Source organism: Chenopodium album, chromosome 21 (genome assembly GCF_948465745.1).
Source record: "Chenopodium album chromosome 21, dcCheAlbu1.1, whole genome shotgun sequence".
Taxonomy (NCBI): domain Eukaryota; kingdom Viridiplantae; phylum Streptophyta; class Magnoliopsida; order Caryophyllales; family Amaranthaceae; genus Chenopodium; species Chenopodium album.
This window is the reverse complement of record NC_137854.1, coordinates 19,532,063-19,555,852: the sequence shown is the minus strand read 5'-3', so window position 1 is coordinate 19,555,852 and position 23,790 is coordinate 19,532,063. Positions and strand designations below refer to the sequence as shown.

The following is a 23,790-nucleotide window of genomic DNA, read 5'->3' as shown; positions in this document are numbered from 1 at the left end:
TATTGTACATATTTTTCCTCATTAGTTTAAAGTTGTCACTTAAAACCAAACTGAAATGAGAGCGAGTGATAGCTCAAGTGGTAAGAACTTCCTTCCAAGTTCTGATACCAGGTGATCTTGGGATCGATTATCATTACCTGTCCTATCTGAAATAGCTCTCGAACCTAGCTAGCTATGAGCCTATGACCCTTTGTCGCGTGTATCGCACACATTAGCCTCCTAGTTTTTTTTTTTTGAAGGAGATTAGCCTCCTAGTTAAGAAAAAAGAAGCAAAAAAAAATTGAAACAAAACACACAGATGATCTTCGGGTTGGGAGGAGTAGGAGGTGAGTCTCCATTTCCATTCCGACGTCACTCCAACAATGACCACAACCCCTGCTTTCATTCTCACCTCTTCTCCACCACCGTCGTCACTCTTCGCCGTCACCCTTCTTTCTCTCTCCTCCTCCGCTCCTCTTTCAAGGTCTGTTACTCACTTCTATCCACATTTTTTCTGGGTTTCTTTCATGCTTCATTGTTTGATAAGAATTTAGATTGGTTTGTTCAATTTTGCGTTTTTCATTGTTAATATTGAAGATTATGCACAAATTATTTTATGGGGGTTTGCAATTACATTATATATTCTGTCTGAATTGGAATTTTGAGTTGGGTTCACCATCATCTTCTAGCTTAGGAAATAGGAAGGATGGTTTAATGTTGAGTACATCCTGAATTAATTCACGTTTATTCTTTAGAGAAATCTCTTATGATATCTGGAATCACTATTTTTGAATGTTTATTGAACAACTTCTTGTCAAGTTACCTGAATTTTGAGCATTTTGTAAGATTTTAGCATTCCTCGTGTTCGTGTTTATCTCGAATTGGGAATTTTGTATTGTGTTTGTTAGTTTTAGGTACGATGCTAGTGATCATATTTAGGTTCATTAAGGCAGTTGTTATTTTTTGGGTTATGATCTCAGTAGCTAATAGGCATTCATATCTTAGCAAAAAGCTTTGATATGATAATCTTATGGAAGTACATCTGAAAATGAATACACTTTGAGATTGACCTGTTATACATTTGACAATCTATTGTCATTTGTCAAAGTCAATGAATTTTGTTCATCTGTTGCTTATGATTTTGGATTGATCATAGGATTTTATTTTTACCAATTCTCAAAGGCAATTTTAATGTTTTGGAAGCTAACAAATAGATAAGAGCACCTTTATATAAAATATGGTCTTGCATTTAATAGTTCTTAGTAGCTTAACAAGTTCAGTATATGGTTTGTTAACTCAATTTGTTTAACTAAACTTGTTTCTGTTGACTCTTATTTATTTAAATTCTCTTGATAATTCATTGTGAGACAAGCGTGAAATTTTAATTTTTAACAGGCATTTTATTTGCTTGGAGTTCTCGTGTGATACCATTTTGGGGTGGATTTTATTTGTTTCATAATACGTCCTCCGCTCCCATCTACATTAGGAATTAGGATTTTGGCACTATGCATACTCTCTTCTATTATGATATATAACAAAAAATTATAGTCAAATTCGTACTTAATCAACATCTAATTTTTGTATTTTTTACTAAAACGCAGCCAAAGATATTGATATTTTAGATTGTGCATTGATAAATACTTGTATGAAATAACAGGGAGTAAATGGAGTGGAGGGAGTAAATTACTATGAGTACAAGTCTTATGAGTGTTTCTTAGCAACAAGTGAGAAGACTAAGAACCATATACTTCATGATTTATATAATTCTCACAAACATAATAGTGTTGAAATGTTGGATTCTAATTCCGATTCAGTCTTCCTTCGTCTTATGTAAAGAAGACCACCCTTTCTTTTTTATTCATCAAACAAATGGAATTCCATCTATGATGATTAATAATAATTAGTTGAAATAGCTTCCACTTTTCCCTTGACTAGGGGAGCGTACGCGCGCGTTGCGCGCGGCATGTTTAGTCGTTATCTTTAAGTTGTAAAAGTTTGTCCTACTATTGGAAGCGTGTTAGGTAGGTTTTTAAACCCTTACTAAGAAATAATGTAAATTGAATTTTAAGTATCTATCTATTTATAACATACTACTAAAAGCGAAACAAAGATGACACTTTCAATGTTTAATTAAAAAAATATTATGAGTATAAATTGTTTTCATAATCTAATATGTAACTGCGTAGCTTATATATGGAGCGAAATTCCAATAGTCACATTGGCAATTTCTATCTTAAAAGGTGAAGTGTCATGTAAGTCGAAGGAAAATTCTATCAAACTAAGCAAGATTCGTAAGTGTACATATGATAATAAGATAGAGCTACAATAATCAAAATAATCAATCTAATATTATTACTTATAGAAAGCACATATTAGACACCGCCCTCTTAGCTTGTTTGTGAGTCACATCCACCTAAGAGCCCGATAATGCAACAATTAAAATTCCTTGTTGTATATTTGATTTCGGAGATAGTCCATTATATGCTCTTCTTATCAATATTATCTTGCAGTAACTCTACTAAGTTAGTAGCATCCGTCTTAATAATTACATATCGAAGGCCCATATCCAAACATCATCTAACAGCACCTAGACATATATTTCCAAGACCCATATATTTCCAGCACCCAGCCAAGTCTCATGTTCTTGTTTGTCTTGTTCCAGCCTTCCCGGGTCCGTCAAATTGTATAAATCAAGGACCTTCTACATTCTTCCCTAAGCTAGCAATTAGGAAGCCTAGTGGAATTCCAAATTCCCGGATCAAAGACAAAAGGTTGAGCCTCTGCTTTTAATTCCTTATATTTGAAGGCAAGTAACATGCTCTTGAACTCTCAGCTTTCCTTTTTCCATGGTATCAGTGTATCACCTATAGAGAAAGTACCTCCCCGGAACAAAAAAAAAAAAAAAAAAAACCTTGATCAGAATAATGTGAGGTCTTTGGATATGAAATCGTGAAAAAAAAAAACCTTCCCGGAAAATCGTTTCATTCCTTTCCAACCAGATTTCCCATCCACTGTAAATTGAATTGTATGAAAATATTGAATTGCATTGAAAACCAATAATAAGCTTTGGCTGCTTATAATTTAACTAATTAAAATTTGTCTGTTTTTCTAAAAAATAAGCTTTGGCTATACATAATCTAACAAATTAAATAAACACTATAGCATAGAACGAAATGATCTGATTAATTAACAAAATAATTAAACACAAAATAACTATATAAAATTAAACCTTTTACAAATCAAGAACAACAGACAATAATAATGAAAAATTTAGCAAAAATCATAACATTATCAAGATAATCAAGTGACAAAAAAGAAAAAACATCATATTATACTTTAAAAAAAATCAACAAATGTAAGAATTTACCAATGGAAGAAACGTTAAAGGCACCAAATTGTATTGCTAAATTAAATCAGATTTCAGAACATGTCGTTTAAAACCCTAAGAAAGGCGTAATTGGTAAAATCAATCAATTGAAACCTTTGATTAAAGAAAACCAGATGCACACCATTGTAGAAAGAGGTTAGTGAATTTTCAAAATAGAGAAAAAGAAGTGACCCGTGGTGACGGTGGAGATGAGGATAAGAATTGAAGAGGTGTGCTTTTAGTGAGAAAGTTGAAAAGTTGTGCCAGAAATAATTTAACGAAGAAGAGAGAAAGAGATTAAAAAATAAAATTAAATTCATACTTGTATGCTTTTGATGTGAGGGCAAATAGGTAAAATGACTTTTTTAAGGTTATAAACGTCCACACACTGTTCATAAGAGAAAGTTTCTACTTTTTATAAGGTAGGGATTGTTAGAATGAAATCTATTACGCACCAACACCTAGTACTCCGGTTATTTTATTTTTTTTCAAAACTTCCCATAATGGTCTTTTATTATTATTATTATTATTATTTTTTTTTTTAAGTGCAACAATTCTGAAAATAAGAATCTTTGCATTTTTTTTATTATTATTTTTCCCTCCAGCTATGGTCCTCTTAGTTTTTCATTATTTCCTCTAAAAAGGTAGAACTGAATACAAACCATCGTTGTGGCCATGAATTTAAAAAAAAAAAAAAAGTAAAGTTGAAGTAAATCTTTGTTGGGGATACTGTGAAAGGGTCATGCACCTTAGTTCGGCAATTTAATTGTGGAGAGTGGAGTAGTGGACAGCACTGTACATAAATTTTATTGGGAAAGCTGTAAAAGGGTCATGCTACTCTCATGCACCTAGGTTTAGCAATTTTAATGTTACACGTTTTACAAAGCAATTTTCTTAAAGGTTTGATCTTAATTTTTTCCGAAGTGTGCATGCCAAAATATATGGGGTCTTTCCTCATTCAGGCTGTGCCTAGTTGTGTTGTAAAAGTGGCAGGTGACAAGACAATTGTGATATGATGCATACTTCTGAATTGTTATTTGTTGGCTGATTCACTGCTACCAAAATTGTAGATTTTACTCGAATAATCAAGCAAAACCCTAGTCATATGAATTTATTATAATGTGTGAAAAAAAATCTTGCATACTTTACATGGTGATTATGGTTATTGGTGAGAAAGAATGTATCTCACATTGGGGATAAATTTTTGGATGTGTGTCTTGTAATTTTACCCCTTCCCTTTGTTTCTGGAATGATATAGATTGATGCTACTAGTTTTACATCTCAGATAATTTAGAGAGATAATTTAGAGAGTATTTCCTTGTTAATATATGCTATGGAAATATCAGATTGATATTTTCCTTTGATTGGTGATTCGTTCTATTGCTTTTGTTATTGGATTGAAGGGAACAGCTAACAGGAGTGGCTGCCACCTAAAGCAATTTAGCTTTTCCCTGAGGTTAGATGATGTTGCCTCAGCAGCATGTACTTCATGTCTTTGTCTCTTTGGTGGAAAATCATCTGGACAGGAGAAAGACAAGGAAGCAAGCTCATCGCAGGACAAGCCGAGAAATAATAAGTTTCTACAAGGGCGTTGGACCAATGCACTCCTTGCCATTAATGTGCTGTTAGTACATCTGACCTACATTTAAGAAATTCTAGTGCTGTATATATGCCTAATGAGTGCTAAAGTTAATGTGAAATAAATTGATGAATTAACCTTATAAAATAGTTTTTTTTTTTTACAAATATGCTTTATTTTAGTTGAATAAATGGAAGTATATAATCCAAATGTGCTTGTCAATTGATAAAAAGAAATATCGCTGTCCTGTTGCTTGAATGTTGAATGTAAGGGGTTATTTCTTCAATGTAAGATATACTTCATTATAGTTGGAAAAAGAAATGGCAAGATCTTGAGGGCATTGGTGGAAAAATCTATGATACCTTGGCCCCATGTAGCTATTGTGACCTGTGATAACCAAACCAAATTCAGTAAGGGGTTGGTTTATTGCCTAAACTCTTTTCTTTCCTCTCCCAGTTTGATAAGCTAATTGACTTGGAGGCCAGTGGTAGTAGTTATTTAAATCTGAATTATTAGACTAGACAAGTAAGGATTAGTGGGTGAACATTATACTCCATAAATAGGATGAAGGTTATAGGCAATTCGAGCTCCTTAAAATATGCAGTTTTTTTAGTAGATGAAGACATACTTTAGGCACATGGCTTGGTGTGATTTCTTTTTTTTGCCAAGGGCATTGTTTTATCAGATGATACCGTGATGCACGAGAAGGCATAAGTGACTTCTAGGATATTTAAAGGGATATTGCAGAGTCAAAATGCTTGAAATTAAAGTGCACTGAAAGCCTAAATTAGAGTTTTGAAATTCAAAAATCACATTTACTTCTATTTCAGTTGATGTTAAATCGGCATCGTACATCATATAATCACCAAATTGCTAAAAGTGGGCATTAAGACTCTTGTACAATAATAACAAACTGAGGATTGTATAACATAGAAAGATCTATATTTAAGCATCCTTTTCCTAACAAAGGCAAACCATAAATATACCCTTGAAGTATGTAACTTGGTTGCATCTGAAGAGACTATGACAATGCAATGGATCTTTGTTGTATAGTTAATTATCTTGCAACAAGTTTAATATTTTTTATATTCTGTTGGCAATAAGGAACATTTATATACAGAAACAAGTAGAGTTAAATCTATATGCATATGTCTTTTGTCATTGATATTCTTTCATCATTGGAAGATAAGTAAGAATTTCCCACTACTTATTATGTCCAGTTTCTTATATTTTTTGTTATATATAGCGGAATAAATAAATTATAAAAGACAATTACTCTAAATTATGTTTGCACATAAAAATTTAATTTAGTGCCTAACTTTGTATTTAATGCATGTGTTCAAATAGTTTCCTTTAATCTTTAAAGGATGATGCTTTTTGGATCAATTTTTATAATGATTTTTAACGTTTATTGGATATATGGGATGTCTTATTCACTCTCTCAATTTTTCTATCCTACCTTTGACCAAAGAAAGATTGGTGAGTGATAAAACATTTGGAGTGTGATTAGCGTTTTAGGATTTAGAATATTGATATAGACTTATAGATATATATATTCTATTGTTGCCTTGATTGGAATTGGACTATAAATGACACAAATTTGTCTCAAGCAATGGATTGAGAAGGGACAAACTTTTTGACCCTTTCATTGAGATAGTGTCATATCAACTTTTCAAACTGGAATAATTTCCAGGCATTATGTCATGGTTCTCTGCATACTTCAATAAAAAAATATCCAAATTTAGAAGTTCAGATACTTTTCTAGACCTATTGTGACTACAAAGAAGCAGCCAAAAGTTATAATTTGTTTTCCTTTGTATTATTTGCAAGTTAGCTTTTAGTGAATCCATTTGGAGGTAAACAAAAAAAAAAAAGTAGTTTCTACAATGGAGTTTGATAAATGATATCCTGTGTGCTTATTTTAGTAAGTAAATAAACTGTATAAAAAACATCTAAGGAACATTAATGATAAGCTTAAAGAGCAAAGAACAATAAAAATCTATGCCACTGACGAATCTTGCTACAATTTATTAAAAAAATCAAGAAATGTCTAGCATCTCTTATATATAACCTGTATACAAAAGCCTCAGAAAATGGAACATGAAATCTTGGCAATGGAAGCTCTACCCTCGAATGTTCTTTGTTGTTGTTGTTTCCCCCCCCCCCCCCCCCCTTCTTGTCCTGGTGTTCTGCCAAATTGTCAACCGAACCATCTTTCTTGCTCTAGCAAATCAGCCTTTTTCCCTTTATCTTTTTTTGCCAAGCTACAAGAACATGATCAAGTCTGCTGTCACCTCATCAGTTATCACAAATAATGGTTATGATAATTTCCAAAAAGAAGAACCCAAGGTCAACTCATGATAGTATATGATGATTAACGTATTTTCCTCCTCCACACACGAATTACATCTAGCAAACGTAGATTTTCTTTGATTCACTTAATTCATGGATTGTAATTAATTTAAATCCATTTTGCTTGCCTAATGCTTGGAAGCTCTGTTCAGTACATTACATTCTTGGTGCTGGACAATGTTGTTGATAAAAAAAAAAAAAAAAAAAAAAAGGATTCTTGTTGATACTGTTCTTTACTTGGCTAGACTACTGAAATGTCTTTATTAGGATAAACCTAATATTTTTGTCGAAGAAATTTAGTTAGTGAAGGAAAATGTATTTATGTTTGGAAAATCTGATACTTGTATCAGATTTCACTTTCATTCCTTCCATTGGCTCCTTTTCTTGGACATTTTACTTGTGCCAAATATATTGTTGAGCTTTTTGAATAGGTAATAGGCTGATAGCTAATTATGTGTTTTCCTCCCCTAACCCCTGTTTGGTGATTCTCTCTCCCCCTTTTTTTTGTTTGTGTAGGCTTTATGTTGGGCAGATGGCCACTCGAGGGAAGTTGATGTTATGGGGAGCTAAGGTTAGATCTTTGTATCTGTGAACTTGTACATATGTGTTTTGTCATGAGATTATTCATTTTTAGGATAATTGTCTGGCAATTTTGATCATGAACAGATTAATAGTCGAATTGATGAAGGGCAGTTGTGGAGGTTGGTGACATCAGCCTTCCTACATGGAAATATTGGACACCTCTTGGTATGATTTCATTCTATTGACTTAAGGATGTCTATTTATGAAAAATTGTAATTAACTAGATATTTTAATATCCAGGCAAACTGTTATTCCTTGCATTCTATTGGCCCCACTGTAGAGAATTTATGCGGAACTCGAAGATTTTTTACTGTCTACTTTGCCTCTGCTATCACTAGTAAAGGCTTTATTGACTGAGTTTTTACTTTATTTCTCCAATCAAATGTGCTTAATTTTACCGAGCTTTGATGCCTGTTTGATGTTTCATCAGGTTCTGCTATGAGTTATTGGTTGTCTGAAGCTCCTGCGGTTGGTGCATCAGGAGCCATTTTTGGATTGGTAAACTTTCTCATTCTGCTTTAAATTTTACGTAGAATTTTATAAATCAAATGCATGTTATTTGGAATGTACTCCATATAATGAATGTCTGTTGTTAGTTTAAAAAAAATGTCTTCTGTTAGTCAAAATCTCAAAATACTCACTTTCTAGAAATCTAGGGCTACCCTTTTTTCTAGGTCATGTTGCATTATTTCTTTGCAGAAACTTATCCTTTGCTGTTCTCTTCTCATTCTTTCACTCTACAAATTGTAGTGAGACAACTTACTTACAAATTCAATCCTTTGATGTTTTAGTTTCTGATTCCTGACAGGTTGGATCGGTAGCCGTATTTTCCATGAGGCACAGGAGTGTTCTTGGTTCTGGTGCTCAAGATTTGAAGCATATTGCAAAAGTAATCGTGTTGAACATGGTAACTATTTTTCCTAAGTATCAAATCTGTTAAGTTTCGTATCAAATTGAAGCTAGGTCATTGTAGTTAAACACTCTTACAAGAGTCTGTTATTTGTGAATGATCTCAGTTCATATCATTGTTATCTTGCCCTCATATTAATACTGAGAAAAAAGTTCTTAAAAAATAAAAACCTCAACCGTTAAAGCTTATTCTCTTCAGAGTCAGTGCTACAAGGGCTACATTGTTACAAGACAGCTACCACTGCCACCATCAGGCACCAATGTTAAGACTTCAAAACTTCAAATTTTTTGTACCCGTCAACAAGCTGTCATCCTTTTTAAGATTGGCATGTCACTTAAACGCTATTGTAATGTCTTGTAGTTTTATTACTTGTGCACAATAAAGTATACAGGCTTCACATTGTCTCCTTTTACAGATTATTGGGCTTTCATTCAGCAGAATAGACAACTGGGGCCATGTAAGTATTATTATTATTGCTTGTAATTTTGATTGTCCTTCCACAATATTGACAGAAGTCAATCTGATTATAGTAAAAGATATAACAGATTCAAAGGAAACTCCTGCTTTTTCTTTTCTTTTGTTTTTCTCCCTGAATAAACAACTTTGAAATGTCGATACATTAACAGTTATAAGATTGCTGAGATTACTAAAAGCAATTATACGAGATCTATATTAAAAAACTGGTATTCTATGATTATCCAGATATGCTATATTCGTTAGTGGTAATGGAATATGAATACTGTGCTTATAACTGCTAAAGCTTTTAACGGCTGCTGTTTAAAATAAAACCATATTGTAGAATTGGAATGGTTTGAATAGTGGCTGAAAACTGCTTTAAATTACTAATTTTTCATTTATTTTTCTGACTAATAATGTTTTGCAACATTGCTTGACATGTTGTGGCTTCAGTTCGGAGGCTTGCTTGGCGGAGTAGCAGTCTCATGGCTCATCGGTCCTGCTTTGAAATATAATTTTACTACCAGGGATGGACGTCAAGTTTTTGTAGATCGAGCTCCCATCTTTACATTCAACCCAAAAAGGCCCCAACAATCTAATTGACAATGTAATTATATGGGTTTTCATGAATTCTCACATTTGGTGCATTGGTTAATCTCTGTAAAGTTATGTCAGTACATATTTCAAGTCGGTGACGCATGTACGTGCCTGTAAAGTTGCTTTTGAGGAGATTATATCGTGTAACCTTGTACTTAAGGCTAAATTTCAAATCTTGCATCCATACTTCTTGATTTAACTATAATGTTGGAAAACATTGTTTAATTTAACATAATTACTGATATTAAACACTACATTTTCTCAGCTTAATTTACGTAGTACGGAGTATTTGATTTTGATAGATTTATACACTCAGCCTTAGGCAAGAGTAGTAGTGGCCACCTGGCGGGTTGGGTGTGTTGGGTTAAGGTTAGGTGGGTCATGGGTTGGGGTAGGCTAACACATGGATCGCTTGAGTTGGGTAGGGTGGGCTAGGTCGAAGAAAATAGAAATGCTAGGGTTGAGTCGCGTGTTAGGTGTGTCATGGGTCAGGCTTGGTTTATCGGTTAGGCGCGTTGTGGGTGGGTCAAGCTAGGTTTGTTGGTCAATTTAACATTGCTAAACTTTTTTTTTTTTTTTTTTATTGGTAGTATTAAATATCTACGTTTTCTCAAATTAACTTCATTGTATTTGATTCTTTTCTCTCTTTTTCATGTTATCTACTTCCTCCCTTTTTATATACTTGTTCTATTTCAGCATTAGTGGAGTTTTAGGAGAAATTGGAGAAAGTAATAAATTATGGAGCTAGTGGGGCAGGTGGAAAAATAAAAAATTGTAATAAGTAAAAGTAGTTGAGTGAATTGGAGGAGAGAGAATATGAAATTAATAAAATATTACTTTAGTAGTGTCAACTAGTTGAGAAAAACGAATTAAATATTATAAAAGCTTTCCAAATAAGGAAATAGAACGAGTACTTAAAAACGGCTGGAAATAGAAAGTGAAGCAAGTAGTTAAAAACGGAGGAACGTAATTTTCATTCCTCAAGTAGATTATTGCTCAAGTTTCTTCATTGTATTCAACTTTTAGTCAAGTTCATTTCAATCAAGCAATAATTTCAAGTTTTCATCTTTAATCAAGTTCATTTTTAGTAATCTCTAATCTCTTCTTTTGGCTTTATTTATCTGCTTTATTATTGCTTATTTTCATTAATCCTTTTAGTTTATCTAGTTATTATTGTTTTCATCTTTCTTTATCATGTTTTGTTTTGTGTTTCTTGAGTTCATGTCTAATTTTGCTATTATGTTTAATCTCCCTTCTCTAGGCTAATTTCTTAGCTAGGGGAAGGGGGTGGAAAATATGTGTTAATATTGGATAAATGATAATGGTTGGATTGAACTCATGCCGTAAATTGATGAAAGACATGATTTTTTCTAGCTTGAGATTATTGTGGTACTTTATTTGATGTTCTCTAGAATTAATGCATGAAAGTGATTTGAACTAGATTAAGATCATCTCTATTTTAATGATTGCATGAGAATGAGTTGTTAAAGTGGAGTTTTATGGATTGTGCTTCTTTAATCTCTTGTTTTGATTGTAACTAATAGGATGCATGAGAATGATCCTAATTAGTAAAGACCTTTTTCATTGATTTGCCTATACTATTGCATGAGAATGAATTATTTAGGTAGAATCTTGTATTCTTTGGCATGTTCTTCATGATAACTATCATTTCTCCACTCTTTCTAATCATGTTTGACACCCCCGCATCCCTAGCGTTGTTCTCTCTTGATTTTATTCATCTATCTTTGCTTTTTTTTTTTTTTTTTTATAGTTTTAGTGCCTTCAATCCAAAAAAAATCAACAAAATTATCCTTTCCTTGACTCTTGCTTAGTGAATTTGATGTTTAGCTTGCATGCTTCCTTTTGGGTTCGACCCTATACTTACCCCTATACTTGTATTAGGGTAGTTTAGGTTATAAATAATTAATTTGACTAGGGTAGTAGCTCAACGACCGATCTTATCCCTATCAAATTTTGGCGCCGTTGCCAAGGACGCGGTTTGTTTAGCGTTTATTTTTGCTTTTGTTAGAGTCATTTTACTTGCTTTTCTTTTTGTTTTGTTTATTCTATCATACTTCTCATTGCTAATTGTTTGCTTAGCTTTGGTGAGTGCTTAGAAGATCTCAAGGACCACCCACACATCAAATTGACCAAGAGATCAACCGAACTCTAAGACAAGTCCGTAGACTTTTTCAATAAGAAGGAAGAGGTCTTGGTGCTATAGTTGATAGTGGGAGTGATTCTTACTCTTTAAGTTCGCAAAGTGAGTCAATGACAGGACAAGAAGATGATGTTTTGTTTCGTGAGTTCGGAAATCCTGAGGATTATGAGCTCACGGGAGGGATTTTGCTACCCACTACGGAGACCAACTTCACAATCCATCCCCAATATATTAGAATGGTCCAATCTGAACAATTCTCGGGATCTTCTAGTGAAGATCCCATTGAGCATCTTGATAGATTCCTTGAGCTACGTGCCATGATACAAACAAACCAAGTTTCTCAAGAGTATATTCGAATGCATCTATTCCGACAATCTCTTTCGGGTAGAGCTAAGAAGTGGCTCAAGCAAGTCAAGCCAAATTCTCTAACAACATGGAGAGAGATAGCCAAGGCATTCTTGAAGAGATTCATTTCCGAGAAAAGGACTGCCGAAATGAGAAGGAAGATTGCATCATTTGAACAAGAAGAGGATGAGTGTCTTAGTGAAGCTTGGGAAAGGTTCAAAGAGTTGGTACTAGCATGCCCTAACCATGAATTTAATTAAAGCTTTCTCATGCGATTCTTCTACGATGGATTGGAACCTATGTCTAGAGCTAACTTGGATGCGGGGGCGGGTGGACTAATCAAGATACCCCAAAACCAAGTTGATGCAACAATTGAAGAGGTGACCAAGAACTATTCATGGGGAAGTAGAAGAAGGACTACTCTTGAGAAGGGAAGAAAAGAAGAGTTGGAGAAGCTTGATCGACTTCAACATCAAGTGGAGCTTTTGAGTAAAGGAGTATCCAAGTTAGGCTCTTGTGGAATTGTTGGCTCAAGCCCCTCTCAAGTCAATTCTTTCTCTTGCCAAAATTCTGGAGGTACAAACCATGATACATCTTATTGTGGAGGTTTAAACCCCTATCATGTGGCGGTCTTAAACTCAAGGCACGACGGTTTTGTGAGCCATGGAGTTGAAGTTGATTGGAGGCAACCACCCACCGGTTTTTCACTTCAACCCCAACAATGGAACCATTCAAATCAACCATCCTCAAACCCCCAATTCCAACACCAACACCAACCTCCACTCTACAACCAAAATCAATACCTTCAAAAGCATTATGACCAAACCCCACAACAAATGGACCAAGCCCAAACCCAACTTCTCCAAGCCATGCATCAACAAATTCAAACCTTTGGGCAACAACTTCAAAAACAAAACCAACAAATGCAAGAAGTGAAAGCTCATAACCAGATGGTTGATTCACAACTAGCTCAATTGGCCGAGAGAACCTCTTTCAATTCACCTTCTACTACCCGGGCAAACACAAACCAACCCATCTCACAACCAAAAACCCGATTCATGCAAGGCAATCACATTGAGATCGGGAACATCTTATGATGGTCCAAAAGAGGGGGATAGTGAGGAAAAGATGGGAGGAGAAGAGAATGTGAATGAAGATAAGAGAGTTGAGAAGGAAAAGGGTGTTGAGAAAGAAGGAAGCTCGGAGAAGAAGAAGCTCGAAAATGAGAAGACAACTTCAAGTGAAACTAGGAATCTTGATGGGCCGGTTCCATCTTGTGGAGAGGAAGTTGAATGACAAGTTTGCAAGGTTACTTAGTGTGATGAAGAATTTGCACATTAATCTCCCCTTCATTCAAGTTGTCACACAAATGCCATCATACTCCAAGTTCCTCAAGGAAATTCTCACCAACAAGAGGAAGCTCAACGATGAGCTCATCACCCTTCCTTATCAAGTGAGTGCTCTCGTCCAACATAAGATGACAAAGAAGGAAAAAGATCCGGGAAGCTTCACTTTGCCGGTAAAGATTGGGAACATGGAAGCTAGGGGCGCCCTAGCCGATCTTGGAGTAAGTGTTAGCTTGATCCCTCTATCCATTGCTCAAAAACTTAACATAGAGATGATCCCTACAAGGAAGATAATCCAATTAGCCGATCATTCGGTGAAGTTACCTTGTGGTGAGCTTGAGGATGTTCCAATCCAAGTGGGGCACATCTACGTGCCTTGTGATTTCATGGTGATGGATATGGAGGAAGATGTTGACACTCCTTTGATCTTGGGACGTGAAGCCCTTAAAACTTTGGGGGCGGTCATCAATTGCAAGAACAACACTATTACATGTGAGGTGACCGATGAGAAGATTGTTTTTAAGTTTTCTAAGGTGCTCAAAACCCCCATGGTTGAAAAATGTTGTAGAGTGGATGTTGTAGGTCTCCCTCGAGAGGAGGAATTTGAGAAAAATGAGAAGGTATTGAAGAGAAGTCCTAAGCCCCTTTTCAAGAAATCAAAGGAGGAAGCCAAGGTGTCTATGATGAATGAGGATAATTTAGAAGGATTCCTATCCTTGTTTGAAGACTCTTGAAGAGGGTGGGGCTACCCCTCCCAAGATGGAGAAAATAAAGAGTGTTAAAGAAAAGAAGGAAGAAGAAAAGAAACAACAACAATAAGAAGAAGAAAAAGAATGTTGACAAAGTTTGGGTCCCCAAATTGCCTCCAATGCCTCCTTGTGATCACTACCACAAAAAGTGGAATAAGCAACACACAACTGTTAAGTTGTATAGGCGACTTATAGAATTATACAGAGCGCCTATGTAAGATAAGCGTTTTGTATGTTAAAACGTATAGAGCGCCTGTCTTAGTTAACGGATCTATAAGATACATCCAAAATATACACTATACAATATAGATCGCCTCTTTAAGTTGACCGTTCTATATCTATTTAACATAATTTTTTATTTTTTTTTTAAAAAAAAAGCCCAAAACTTCTAATTAACCCTAACTTCTTCTCATCAGTCGTCATTCATCAGTAGATCATTTCCCCTCTTCAGTAGATCATCTAATAAACCCTCACTCCTTCTCTTTCTCCTAACTTCATTTCTCAATCTAGTTCTTCTCCTTCTCTCTTACCCAATAGCCACAAGATTGCTCACCTCTACAAGATTGCCGGAGAAACGAAGTCTACATATCAAAATCGACGAACCCAAAACGAAGATTAAAATCGGACAGCCCAGATTCAACAATGAAGATCACGAACGATGGTCGCTTCATGAAAACCGGTCCTGTTGTCGACACAATTTAATTATACATTTCCGACGAAATCGATTAGAAATTTGTCTGATCTCCCACAAATCTGAATTTGGAATTGCTCACTCCCTGGTAATTTTTCTTATTTTTTCAATTTTACATCTCCCACGCACTAATATGATTTTACAGTTATGTCTTTGGTTTTATGAGATTATGCATGTGGTTTATTTTTCAATCATGAAATTAATTATAATGGTTAAGTTTTTGTAACTTACTTCAACTTTAGTTGTTTATCTTTTCAAGATCCCCTTTCTTGATATTTTTAAAGATTTTGCTTTTTTTTTAATCATATATTTGGATGATATAACTTCCAGTTTATATTGTATATATTACTTTTACTTATTACATCTCGCTAATGCATTTTGAGATAATAAATTATTTATGTGATTGGCAGAATAATTTGCTCTTAAACTATAAATTTTATGGTTAACTAGTTGAGTTGAATTTTTAGTTTATTTTTATGTTATTTGTTTGGTTTTTTTTTTAAAGTTGAATATTCTGCTCTTGAACTTGCATTTTGCAATTTTTTTTTTTTTTTTGTTTTCTCAAGATTGATTAGACGATAAATTCATGAGGTTTTGTTTTCTCAAGATTGATTAGACAATAAATTCATGAGGTTGAACTTGCATTTTGCAATTTATTTTTATGTTAATTGTTTGGTTTTATTTTTAGCTTGTTGATTATCATTTGCCTACATGAAGGATGAAGATGAAGGATAAAGGTTGAAGAATTTGACAACGATCTATAAATACAAAGTATTTTTTACAAATTTAACTTGTGATGTAATTTTTTTTCATAAGTACTTCAATTATTGTCATGAAATACTTGAATGTTAATTTATTTTTAAATAAATTATTATCAGTGGTGTTCTATCCATTAATTACGAATTATTATTATTATTATTATTATTATTATTATTATTATTATTATTATTATTATTATTATTATATTTTTTGAATAAAAAATAAGGAAAAGAGAGCGCCTATCTATGATAGGCGTTCTCTTTTTTATATAGTTATAGAGCGCCTAGCTATCCTAAGATGACAACTCTCTTTTCCTTGTTTTTTATTTACATTGTACCTAGAATATAAAGCGCCTATCCAAGATAATAGGCGATCTGCATTGCGTTAGATATAAAACGACACAAAGAGGCGTTCTGTAGACGTTATACAGCACCCCACTAGAAGAACGCCTCTGAGGCGTTCTATATTGCTTGTTTTAGGCGTTCTGTATTCCTATTTTGTAGTAGTGGATGGAGGGATGATTCAAGATGTATTTTTGCCCAAGCTTGGGGCCATGCATCCTAATTCCACCTCCAAGTTGAAGAAGGTGGTATTCTTTAATCTACCTTGAATGAGGTGAAGGGTCAAGCTAGAGACCATAAACAAGCGCTTCCCGGAGGCAACCCGGAGGATTTCTAACCCTTTTTCTCCCCCTCCTTTCTTTTTCTTTTTCTTTTGTTTTCTTTCTTTGTTCCCTTTTAATGTTTCTTTTGTGTCTTGTCTTGCCTTTTAGGTTGCTTTTTGGAATCTTGGAGCGGAGTGACATTTGGTGAACTCTATTTTATGCTCCTTTATTTATTTATGCCAACCTCCCGGTGAGACCTTTCTTGTTTTCCCTCTTTTCTTTTTCTTTGAATGCTTAGTTTAGGTTTATCTTAGGAAGAATTTGAATGGTTCAAGGTTGCTTGAATTTGGTTCTAAGGAACCTGGGACAGTTGATGTTGTTATCGACGGTCATTTGTATGACGATTGGGATTTGCTTGAATTACATGCCTCATTTGTGAACCTTTTTTATTTCTTCCTCTTTCTTTTGTATTGTTTTTCCCTTTTTATGTGACAAACATGACTATGGCAAGTTGAAATGATTTTGATGTGGAATTTTCTCATTCATTTGGTTGTATTTGCCTTTCATGATGTTGTGTCCTTGAATGCTTATCTTCCTAATTGATGAGGATTTACACGGTTTGAGAATACTTAGGGTTGAATTAGACACATTGTAAGCTAAGGTAGCCCGGTTAAGAACTTTTGAGGACATTTGAACCCCTAGTTCACGGGAAAGTGGTAAGATGGTGTTGCTCTCTATGGTGAATAGGATTCCCTTGGTTGGTATTTGCTTATTTCTTATCCCGTGTGAGCATCATTTGTTATAGCCTTCATCATTCTTGTGAGCAGCATTTAGGATCCTTAACTATACATAACTTAATCCTTGTGTTGTCCTCTAGCTCCCAAGATTGTGACCAAGCAACTCTAGGGGTGGAAAAGGGCACCCTTTCTCATTTTTCTTTATCTTTTTTTTTTTATTTTGTTACAAATTTGGTTTTCTATTTTGCATCAACCTACTTATTAACCAATTTGTGCCTAATGTTTCCCGCTCTTGTTTAAACCGCATTACAAACCTAATGGCCTATTTACCAACCCTTTTAGTTAGTGAAGCATTGGCATGTGAGGTTTGAGTTTTTTGTGTGTTGATCATGAGCAAGACACTTTGTGAATTGGTTGAAGTGAGGTCTTGAAAGTTGAGCTTGAAGACACTAGTGCAAAAAACTTTATTTGTAACACCTCATTTGTAACAGGCATAGCAAAATCTGTTACAAAAAGATTATTCGTAACGGGCAATATATCTGATCGTTACAAATAGTAATTATTCGTAACGGACAAAATAATGTCCGTTACGAATATACATTACTCGTAATGGACAAAATAATGTTTGTTACGAATATACATTACTCGTAACGGACAAAATAATTGCCCGATACAAAAAGACTTATAAGGAGTAAGCCCATTACATTGGACTTTAGGGTTTTAATAATAGCCGTCAAACTTTTACTTTCTCTCTCATCTCAGTTCTCTCTATCTCGCTCTCTCTCTCTCTCCTCACTCAATCTCCTTCCTCCGTTTTGCTAAGGAATTCAAAGCGGTTTTGTTCAGATCAGTTTTGCACGATTATTTTAGAGATCCGGAATAACGACGAGAATAATTTCTTTTCCTTCTTTAAGGTATGATATTTTTAATTATCTTTTTGAATTATAGTGTTTTTAGCTTACATTATTTGGGATTTTTTAAAGTTTTTTTCAATTTTTAATAAATATTGTTGGATCTTGAAGATCTGAGTTGATTTGTTGAATCAAGAGGACTGGAGTAGTGTTGATTGTGATAACGAATATGGTAAAATGAAGGTTCTATTAATGGAGTTCGATAATTTCAAGCCAAATCCGCTGAGAGTACTGTCACCGCCTACAGGCTGCTCAAAGTTTTCTTCAATTAATTTGGTAGATCTGTTAATTAAGGTTGGAATTTGGTTGTTGTTTGTGTTTGTTGCGTTGATTTGCTATGATATTTGCATTTTTGTGGAAGTATTGAGTCTTTGAGGAATTATTTGAGAACTTGATCTGATTTTGGTAGATTACAAAAATTGAGGTATGCTGTAATTTTATCATTTAGTTTCACAAGATAATTGGAATTCGGACATTGAATTAGAATATTCCATTACTTAGTAATATACCGTCATGAGCTTATATGATGAAACTTAGTCTTGTGAAAGTTACAACTAACAGCCCTTTCAGAAGCTTATATGACATGAATGAAGTAAATTTAAAAATGTCTTAAGTATCATGCCAATCCAATTATTTTTGTGTATGTGTTATAATTTTACTACTATCGTTTCCACTTGAAAGGACATATTGAGTGGTATTGTTCATATTTGAAGAAGCATGTTTTTGACAATGGAGTTGCATTATGTTAATATTGTTCATATTACCATTAGTTTTTGTTACTGCCATTATACATATGTTACCTCCTATCAAATGAACCGTAAGGTCTGCCCCTTATTCTTAAGTTACTTACATGGAATGGAGTATGATTAGTTATACTTAAATTTATGGGGCAGGTACTTGGAACAAATGCCGGTGGTACAAAAAAATTAGTTGAGCAAAATATTACAGGCCTCCTCCATCCCGTGGGACGTTTAGGGACTAAATTACTAGCTAAAAGTCTCGGGTATTTGTGGAAAAATTCATCAGTATGTGAAGGATTTCTCCTTCAGCCTTTGCTTTCATTGTTTGATTTCATTGTTTTGGCCCTTCCTTTACTTTCAAAGTTTCACAAATGTGTATCAGTTGGCCCTTTAACTCTATTATAAAGTGTGGCCATAGCTAAGCTTTCATAATATATATATGAAATTGTAAATGTTGGCAGGTGAGTTTGTCATTGACACACCTCGAAAATTGAAAAACAAACTAGAAATGGTAAGTTTTCATAGTTGCAACCTTTGACTTCAAATAGTACTTTCTTATTATCTGGTTACCTTTGTTGGTATTAACTTTTCATTGTTATTATTATTGTTTAACAAGAGATGCTTGATGCTCATTGTTACTGTATGGCTCTGCTACTGCTTTGATTTGTTAGGTTGAGGCATTGGGTGAAATTGAGCTTGCAATAAAATTGTTGAGTTTATGCCTTTTGTTAGGATATGGGAATGTAGGTACACACTTGCCTTTATGCCTTTTGTTTGTTAGGATACTTATGATAGCCTGTTCAGCTGATCTTCCTGTCCAAATAAGTACTATATATTTAGCTTCTTGATCATTACATTTTGTCCTTTCAAGTATCTTATTGACTTTCAAAATTCTTGCAGGATGATTCCTTGTATGCTTAGTATGAACTAGGGCTGTGCACGGTGCGGTTTGGATCTCTAACCGCACCAAACCGCAAAATTGCGGTTTGTGATTTTTTCAAACCGCGATTATATACAAACCGCACCAAACCGCACCGCAATATACGGTTTGGTGCGGTGCAGTTTGCAGTTTTTCCACAATTTTTTTACCTCACAAATAATGTTTATTTGCTTATCTTCTCTTATGAAATTTTTAATTGAAAACTGTACAACTATGCAGCTGATTCAATACAGATCAGAGGTAGTGCTTTACTAATAGTGACCCAAGTAACATGCCAACGCAAACATGAAGCGAAATTATTAAGTAAACCACAACCACTCCATTATAACTTAACTGATGCAAAAACCAAAAGTTATATCACAAATGAAAATGCCTTACAACTCCAAAGCACAAGAAACGTACAGTAAGAAAGGAAAACTTTTGGTTTTCTTAATAAATGACCCACACAATTCAGTACATATAAATACAATATAAGAGTCTATTTTCCATGTTTCCTTCCCACACCAACTCAGATTTCTTTGTGAATTTAGTATTGGAGGCGAGCAATTAACAATCTGATTGTATGTGGTGGTCGATTGTTTGAAAATCAATGGTCTTGATCTCTCAAAAATAAGATTTGAAGGAGAAAGAGATGTATAAATTGTGAAATTGATACAAAGAGTTAGAGAGGAAGAAAAATGAGGGAGAGGAAGGATAGATGAGAATTAGAGATGAAGATGTATGTTGGCTACCAATGTATTGCATAATAAAATCAGTAACCCTACAAAATTTTAGGGTCTTTTATATTTATATTTGTTTTTTTTAAGTTTATTTTTATTTTTAGTATATTTATTGATTTTACGGTTTGTGGTGCGGTTTGGTTTGAATTTTTTTTGAAACCGCACCAAACCACAAAACCGCGGATTGGTCAAATTTGAAAACCGCACCGTAATTTTCAAACTGCAAACCGCACCAAACCGTAAAATTGCGGTTTGGTTTGCGGTTTGTGCGGTCTAGACCGTACTCTGCATAGCCCTAGTATGAACGACTTCATTGTCAATTGATACCTCTAGAAGTTGAAAATTGTCACAGGATGATGCTTAGTATGCTTAGTATGAATGACTTTGAAAGTAAAGAAAGGGCCAAAACTTTGAAAGTAAAGGAAAGATACAAATTTAATTTATTCGATGTTGCAGATCAAGTACGGGGCCTTCAGCAAGAGCTTGAACTGATGCAGCAATAGTTTTGGACTAAGAAGAATCAATGAAGGAGAAGGTTTGGACTAAGAAGATCATTGAAAAGTTAAATAGCTTTGGACTAAGAAGAATCAATGAAGCAGAAGGTTTTTAGTTTTAATTATTTAGGCGATAATAAATGTATTTCTTTTTTTTGTTTGCTGATTGTATAAATATGAAGAACTATTTTTATCTCAATTGATTAATTAAATAATTGTGCTATAATTTTTATGCAAGCTAGTTAATCCAGCACATCATGTGGTGGATTTTTTTTTTTAAAAATTGTGGTACACACTATTTGTAACGGGCAGATATCATGCGCGTTACAAATAAGTCGTTATTTGTACCGGGCACATGAAATGTCCGTTACGAATAACGAATAACGGGTTATTCGTAACGGGCACTTGAAATTTCCGTTACGAATAACGGGTTATTAGTAACGGACACTTGAAGTGCCCGTTACGAATAACACTAGCTATCCGTAACGGTGGCATACATAACGCCCATTGCCCGTTACGGATAGACCTTTTTTGCCTGTTACGGATAGCTATTTTTCCACTAGTGAGAGAATATGAAAAAAAAAATAAATAAATAAAAGTTTGAGAAGAAAGATGCAATTCAAGAAAATCAAATGAAGTTTTAAGAAAAAGTCGTCCAAAGCTGAAAAAAGGCAAGGACAACAAATAAGATTAAAAAAATAAAAAATATAGTTTGGTTTCGTTTTCTTCCCTAGTTTAAGCATTGAGGAGAAAGCTTTGTTCAAGTTTGGGGGGGATCGTTACTTCGTGTTTGTTTATATTGAGTGTTGGTGTTGAGTAAGCTTGGGGGAGATGGCATAGTGGTATTTTTGTTTGATATTTGGTGACTTCTTGAGTTTGTTGTTTTAGAGAGGGCCCCTCTTTTGCTTCACTTAGGAAATATCACTAAAATTTTCAAATTTTTGCTCCGCCTTGACCCTTAACCTTACGTTACAACCCTAGTAAAGACCCTTTGACTTTAGAGGGGTGAGCTCAAAGACCGGTGGAGGGAGATAAATTTCAACCCTATGGAGAGAGTATGCATAGTTGAGATGTCGGGATGACCTTATGATTCCGCATAAAAATTTCTTTTTCCGGTTCCCTTGAGGAATCATGAGGAGCTAACTAAGGGATGATTTGAAGCTAGTGGAGAGAACGTGGACCGTCTTGGTTGGGGCTAGGGCGGAGAGTGAAATCATTAGTTCTCTATGCTTAGCTTATGTTTGTCTCTTTCAACCATGAGTATCTTGGAACGTGTATTCCCTCATTTAAGTGAGAAAGGTGAGCATTCTTTGGTGCATGTCTCTACGTTTGAGTCCAAATGGAGCATTTTCTATCTAAAAGCTTGTTTGGTTTTCTTAAGCCTTGTCATGTCATGCTGGTCGTGGTTGTGCTTGCTTTTGTGTATGCTTTTTTTTTTTTTTTTTTCTTTTTGTTTTGCTTGGGTTTTGTCTAGAGTTGTGGGTTAAGCTCTTAGGAAACCCTCACGAGAGCACACTCGTCCTCTAGGGAGATCTAGGGGTTTAAAGGGCTTGTCTTTAGTTGCTAAAATTGACCGTGATTCCTACGAAAGTGAGTTAGTGTATATTCTCTTTTTGTAGTTTTTCTTGCTCGAATAAAATAATCTCCTTATCTTGTGTTTTGTGTTAATTTGCTCAAGGACGAGCAAAAGTTTAGCTTGGGGGAGTTTGATAAGTGACTTTTATGTCACTTTTAGGGTATTTTTATGCTTATTTTCCGGTTTAATTTCTAATATTTTCCCTAGTTTTATACTTTATTTCGCTTATTTTCTTATTTTCTTTATTCGTTCTCTATTTTTGAGTATTTTTGCATTTTATTAGTTTCTAGTCTAATTTCGTAATTTTATTAATCAATTTTTCTTTTCTCTCATTTTCTTATTTTATTTTCTTTTCTTATTTGTTTTCTTTATTTTATTTGATTTCATTTAATTTTATTTTTAAGTGTTTTATTTAATTTTATCTTTACTTTATTTTATTTTATCTCTTGGTAACACCCTCGTGTTTTTATTCTAGGTCGAGTTTGGTGTAGTCCCGGGTTTCAAAGTCATATTCGAGTTCAAGGTCCGAGGTTCGAGGCACATAATTTGAGCCAAGCAAGCTGCTGCCCCTTACCTCCCTTTGCTTCCACCTCTTATCCTTCACCCCACCACACCATATCCTACACCACTCAATCCCCTGCTTTCCTCAACAACCAAGAGCCACCTCTCGCAGCCCAACACCACAAACCAACCTGCCCTGCTCCCTGCTACTCCACCTTTGCCTCCCACGCATTTCACCAACAACAACCAAATAGCCACCATACCCAGACCACTTCCATTCACCACCAGCCAACTCCCCTGCTCCAATACACCAAGCTCCCGCCACAATTGACCACCAACAACCACCAGCAATCACAACCACACATCCCACCACTTCGCAACTTCCCCTGCTCCCTCAATTCCACCACGGTAACAACAACAAAAGCAACACACAACACTCCAACCCCCTGCGCAACTCCCCTGTTGCAACCAGCCACCACCAATCCCAACAACACCACTCGCCGCCAAAACCGCTACAACACCGCACCTTCCGACCACAAGCACCTCCATTTCGACCCATAAAACCCACGAATTGCTGCCACAAAGCTCGAATTGAGCCTCAAATCGACGACCCTTCAGAGCGGACGCTCTATGATTCGAACCGGCCGCTCCATTTCAATCAATTCCATCAATTCAAGGCGGAAGCAATGAGCGTC

The 23,790-nt window shown here is 34.9% G+C and overlaps 1 protein-coding gene, 1 long non-coding RNA gene and 1 other non-coding gene across 7 annotated transcripts; 2 read left to right on the top strand and 1 right to left on the bottom strand.

The window, feature by feature from the left end:
* The first annotated feature begins 269 nt into the window (after positions 1-269).
* Positions 270-10,057, top strand: LOC145602232 (RHOMBOID-like protein 10, chloroplastic). The gene is made up of 9 exons (XM_081658407.1): positions 270-463; positions 4,750-4,970; positions 7,794-7,848; positions 7,944-8,024; positions 8,100-8,196; positions 8,290-8,357; positions 8,668-8,766; positions 9,185-9,226; positions 9,679-10,057. The coding sequence occupies exons 1-9, from the start codon at positions 299-301 to the stop codon at positions 9,826-9,828; spliced, it is 978 nt and encodes a 325-aa protein (XP_081514533.1). The 5' UTR covers positions 270-298; the 3' UTR covers positions 9,829-10,057.
* A 2,417-nt stretch (positions 10,058-12,474) lies between these two features.
* LOC145603230 (small nucleolar RNA R71) lies at positions 12,475-12,581 on the bottom strand. The gene has a single exon (XR_014104758.1). It is a non-coding gene; the product is annotated as a small nucleolar RNA R71 (small nucleolar RNA).
* A 5,283-nt stretch (positions 12,582-17,864) lies between these two features.
* LOC145602287 (uncharacterized) lies at positions 17,865-21,255 on the top strand. 5 transcript variants are annotated; one of them, XR_014104527.1, is made up of 3 exons: positions 17,909-19,376; positions 19,537-19,612; positions 20,981-21,255. It is a non-coding gene; the product is annotated as an uncharacterized LOC145602287 (long non-coding RNA). The 5 variants fall into 5 exon arrangements; XR_014104526.1 differs by lacking the exon at positions 20,981-21,255 and adding an exon at positions 19,766-20,974 and having other exon boundaries at positions 19,537-19,608; XR_014104525.1 differs by lacking the exon at positions 20,981-21,255 and adding an exon at positions 19,766-20,974.
* The last annotated feature ends 2,535 nt before the right edge of the window (positions 21,256-23,790 follow it).

Bases quoted from the DNA above. Each gene is read 5' to 3' on its own strand.
- LOC145602232 (XM_081658407.1), top strand. From the start codon at position 299: ATGATCTTCGGGTTGGGAGGAGTAGGAGGTGAGTCTCCATTTCCATTC. The intron at 464-4,749 runs GTCTGTTACTCA...ATTGGATTGAAG, and splicing joins TCCTCCGCTCCTCTTTCAAG to GGAACAGCTAACAGGAGTGG. The intron at 8,767-9,184 runs GTAACTATTTTT...CTCCTTTTACAG, and splicing joins AAGTAATCGTGTTGAACATG to ATTATTGGGCTTTCATTCAG.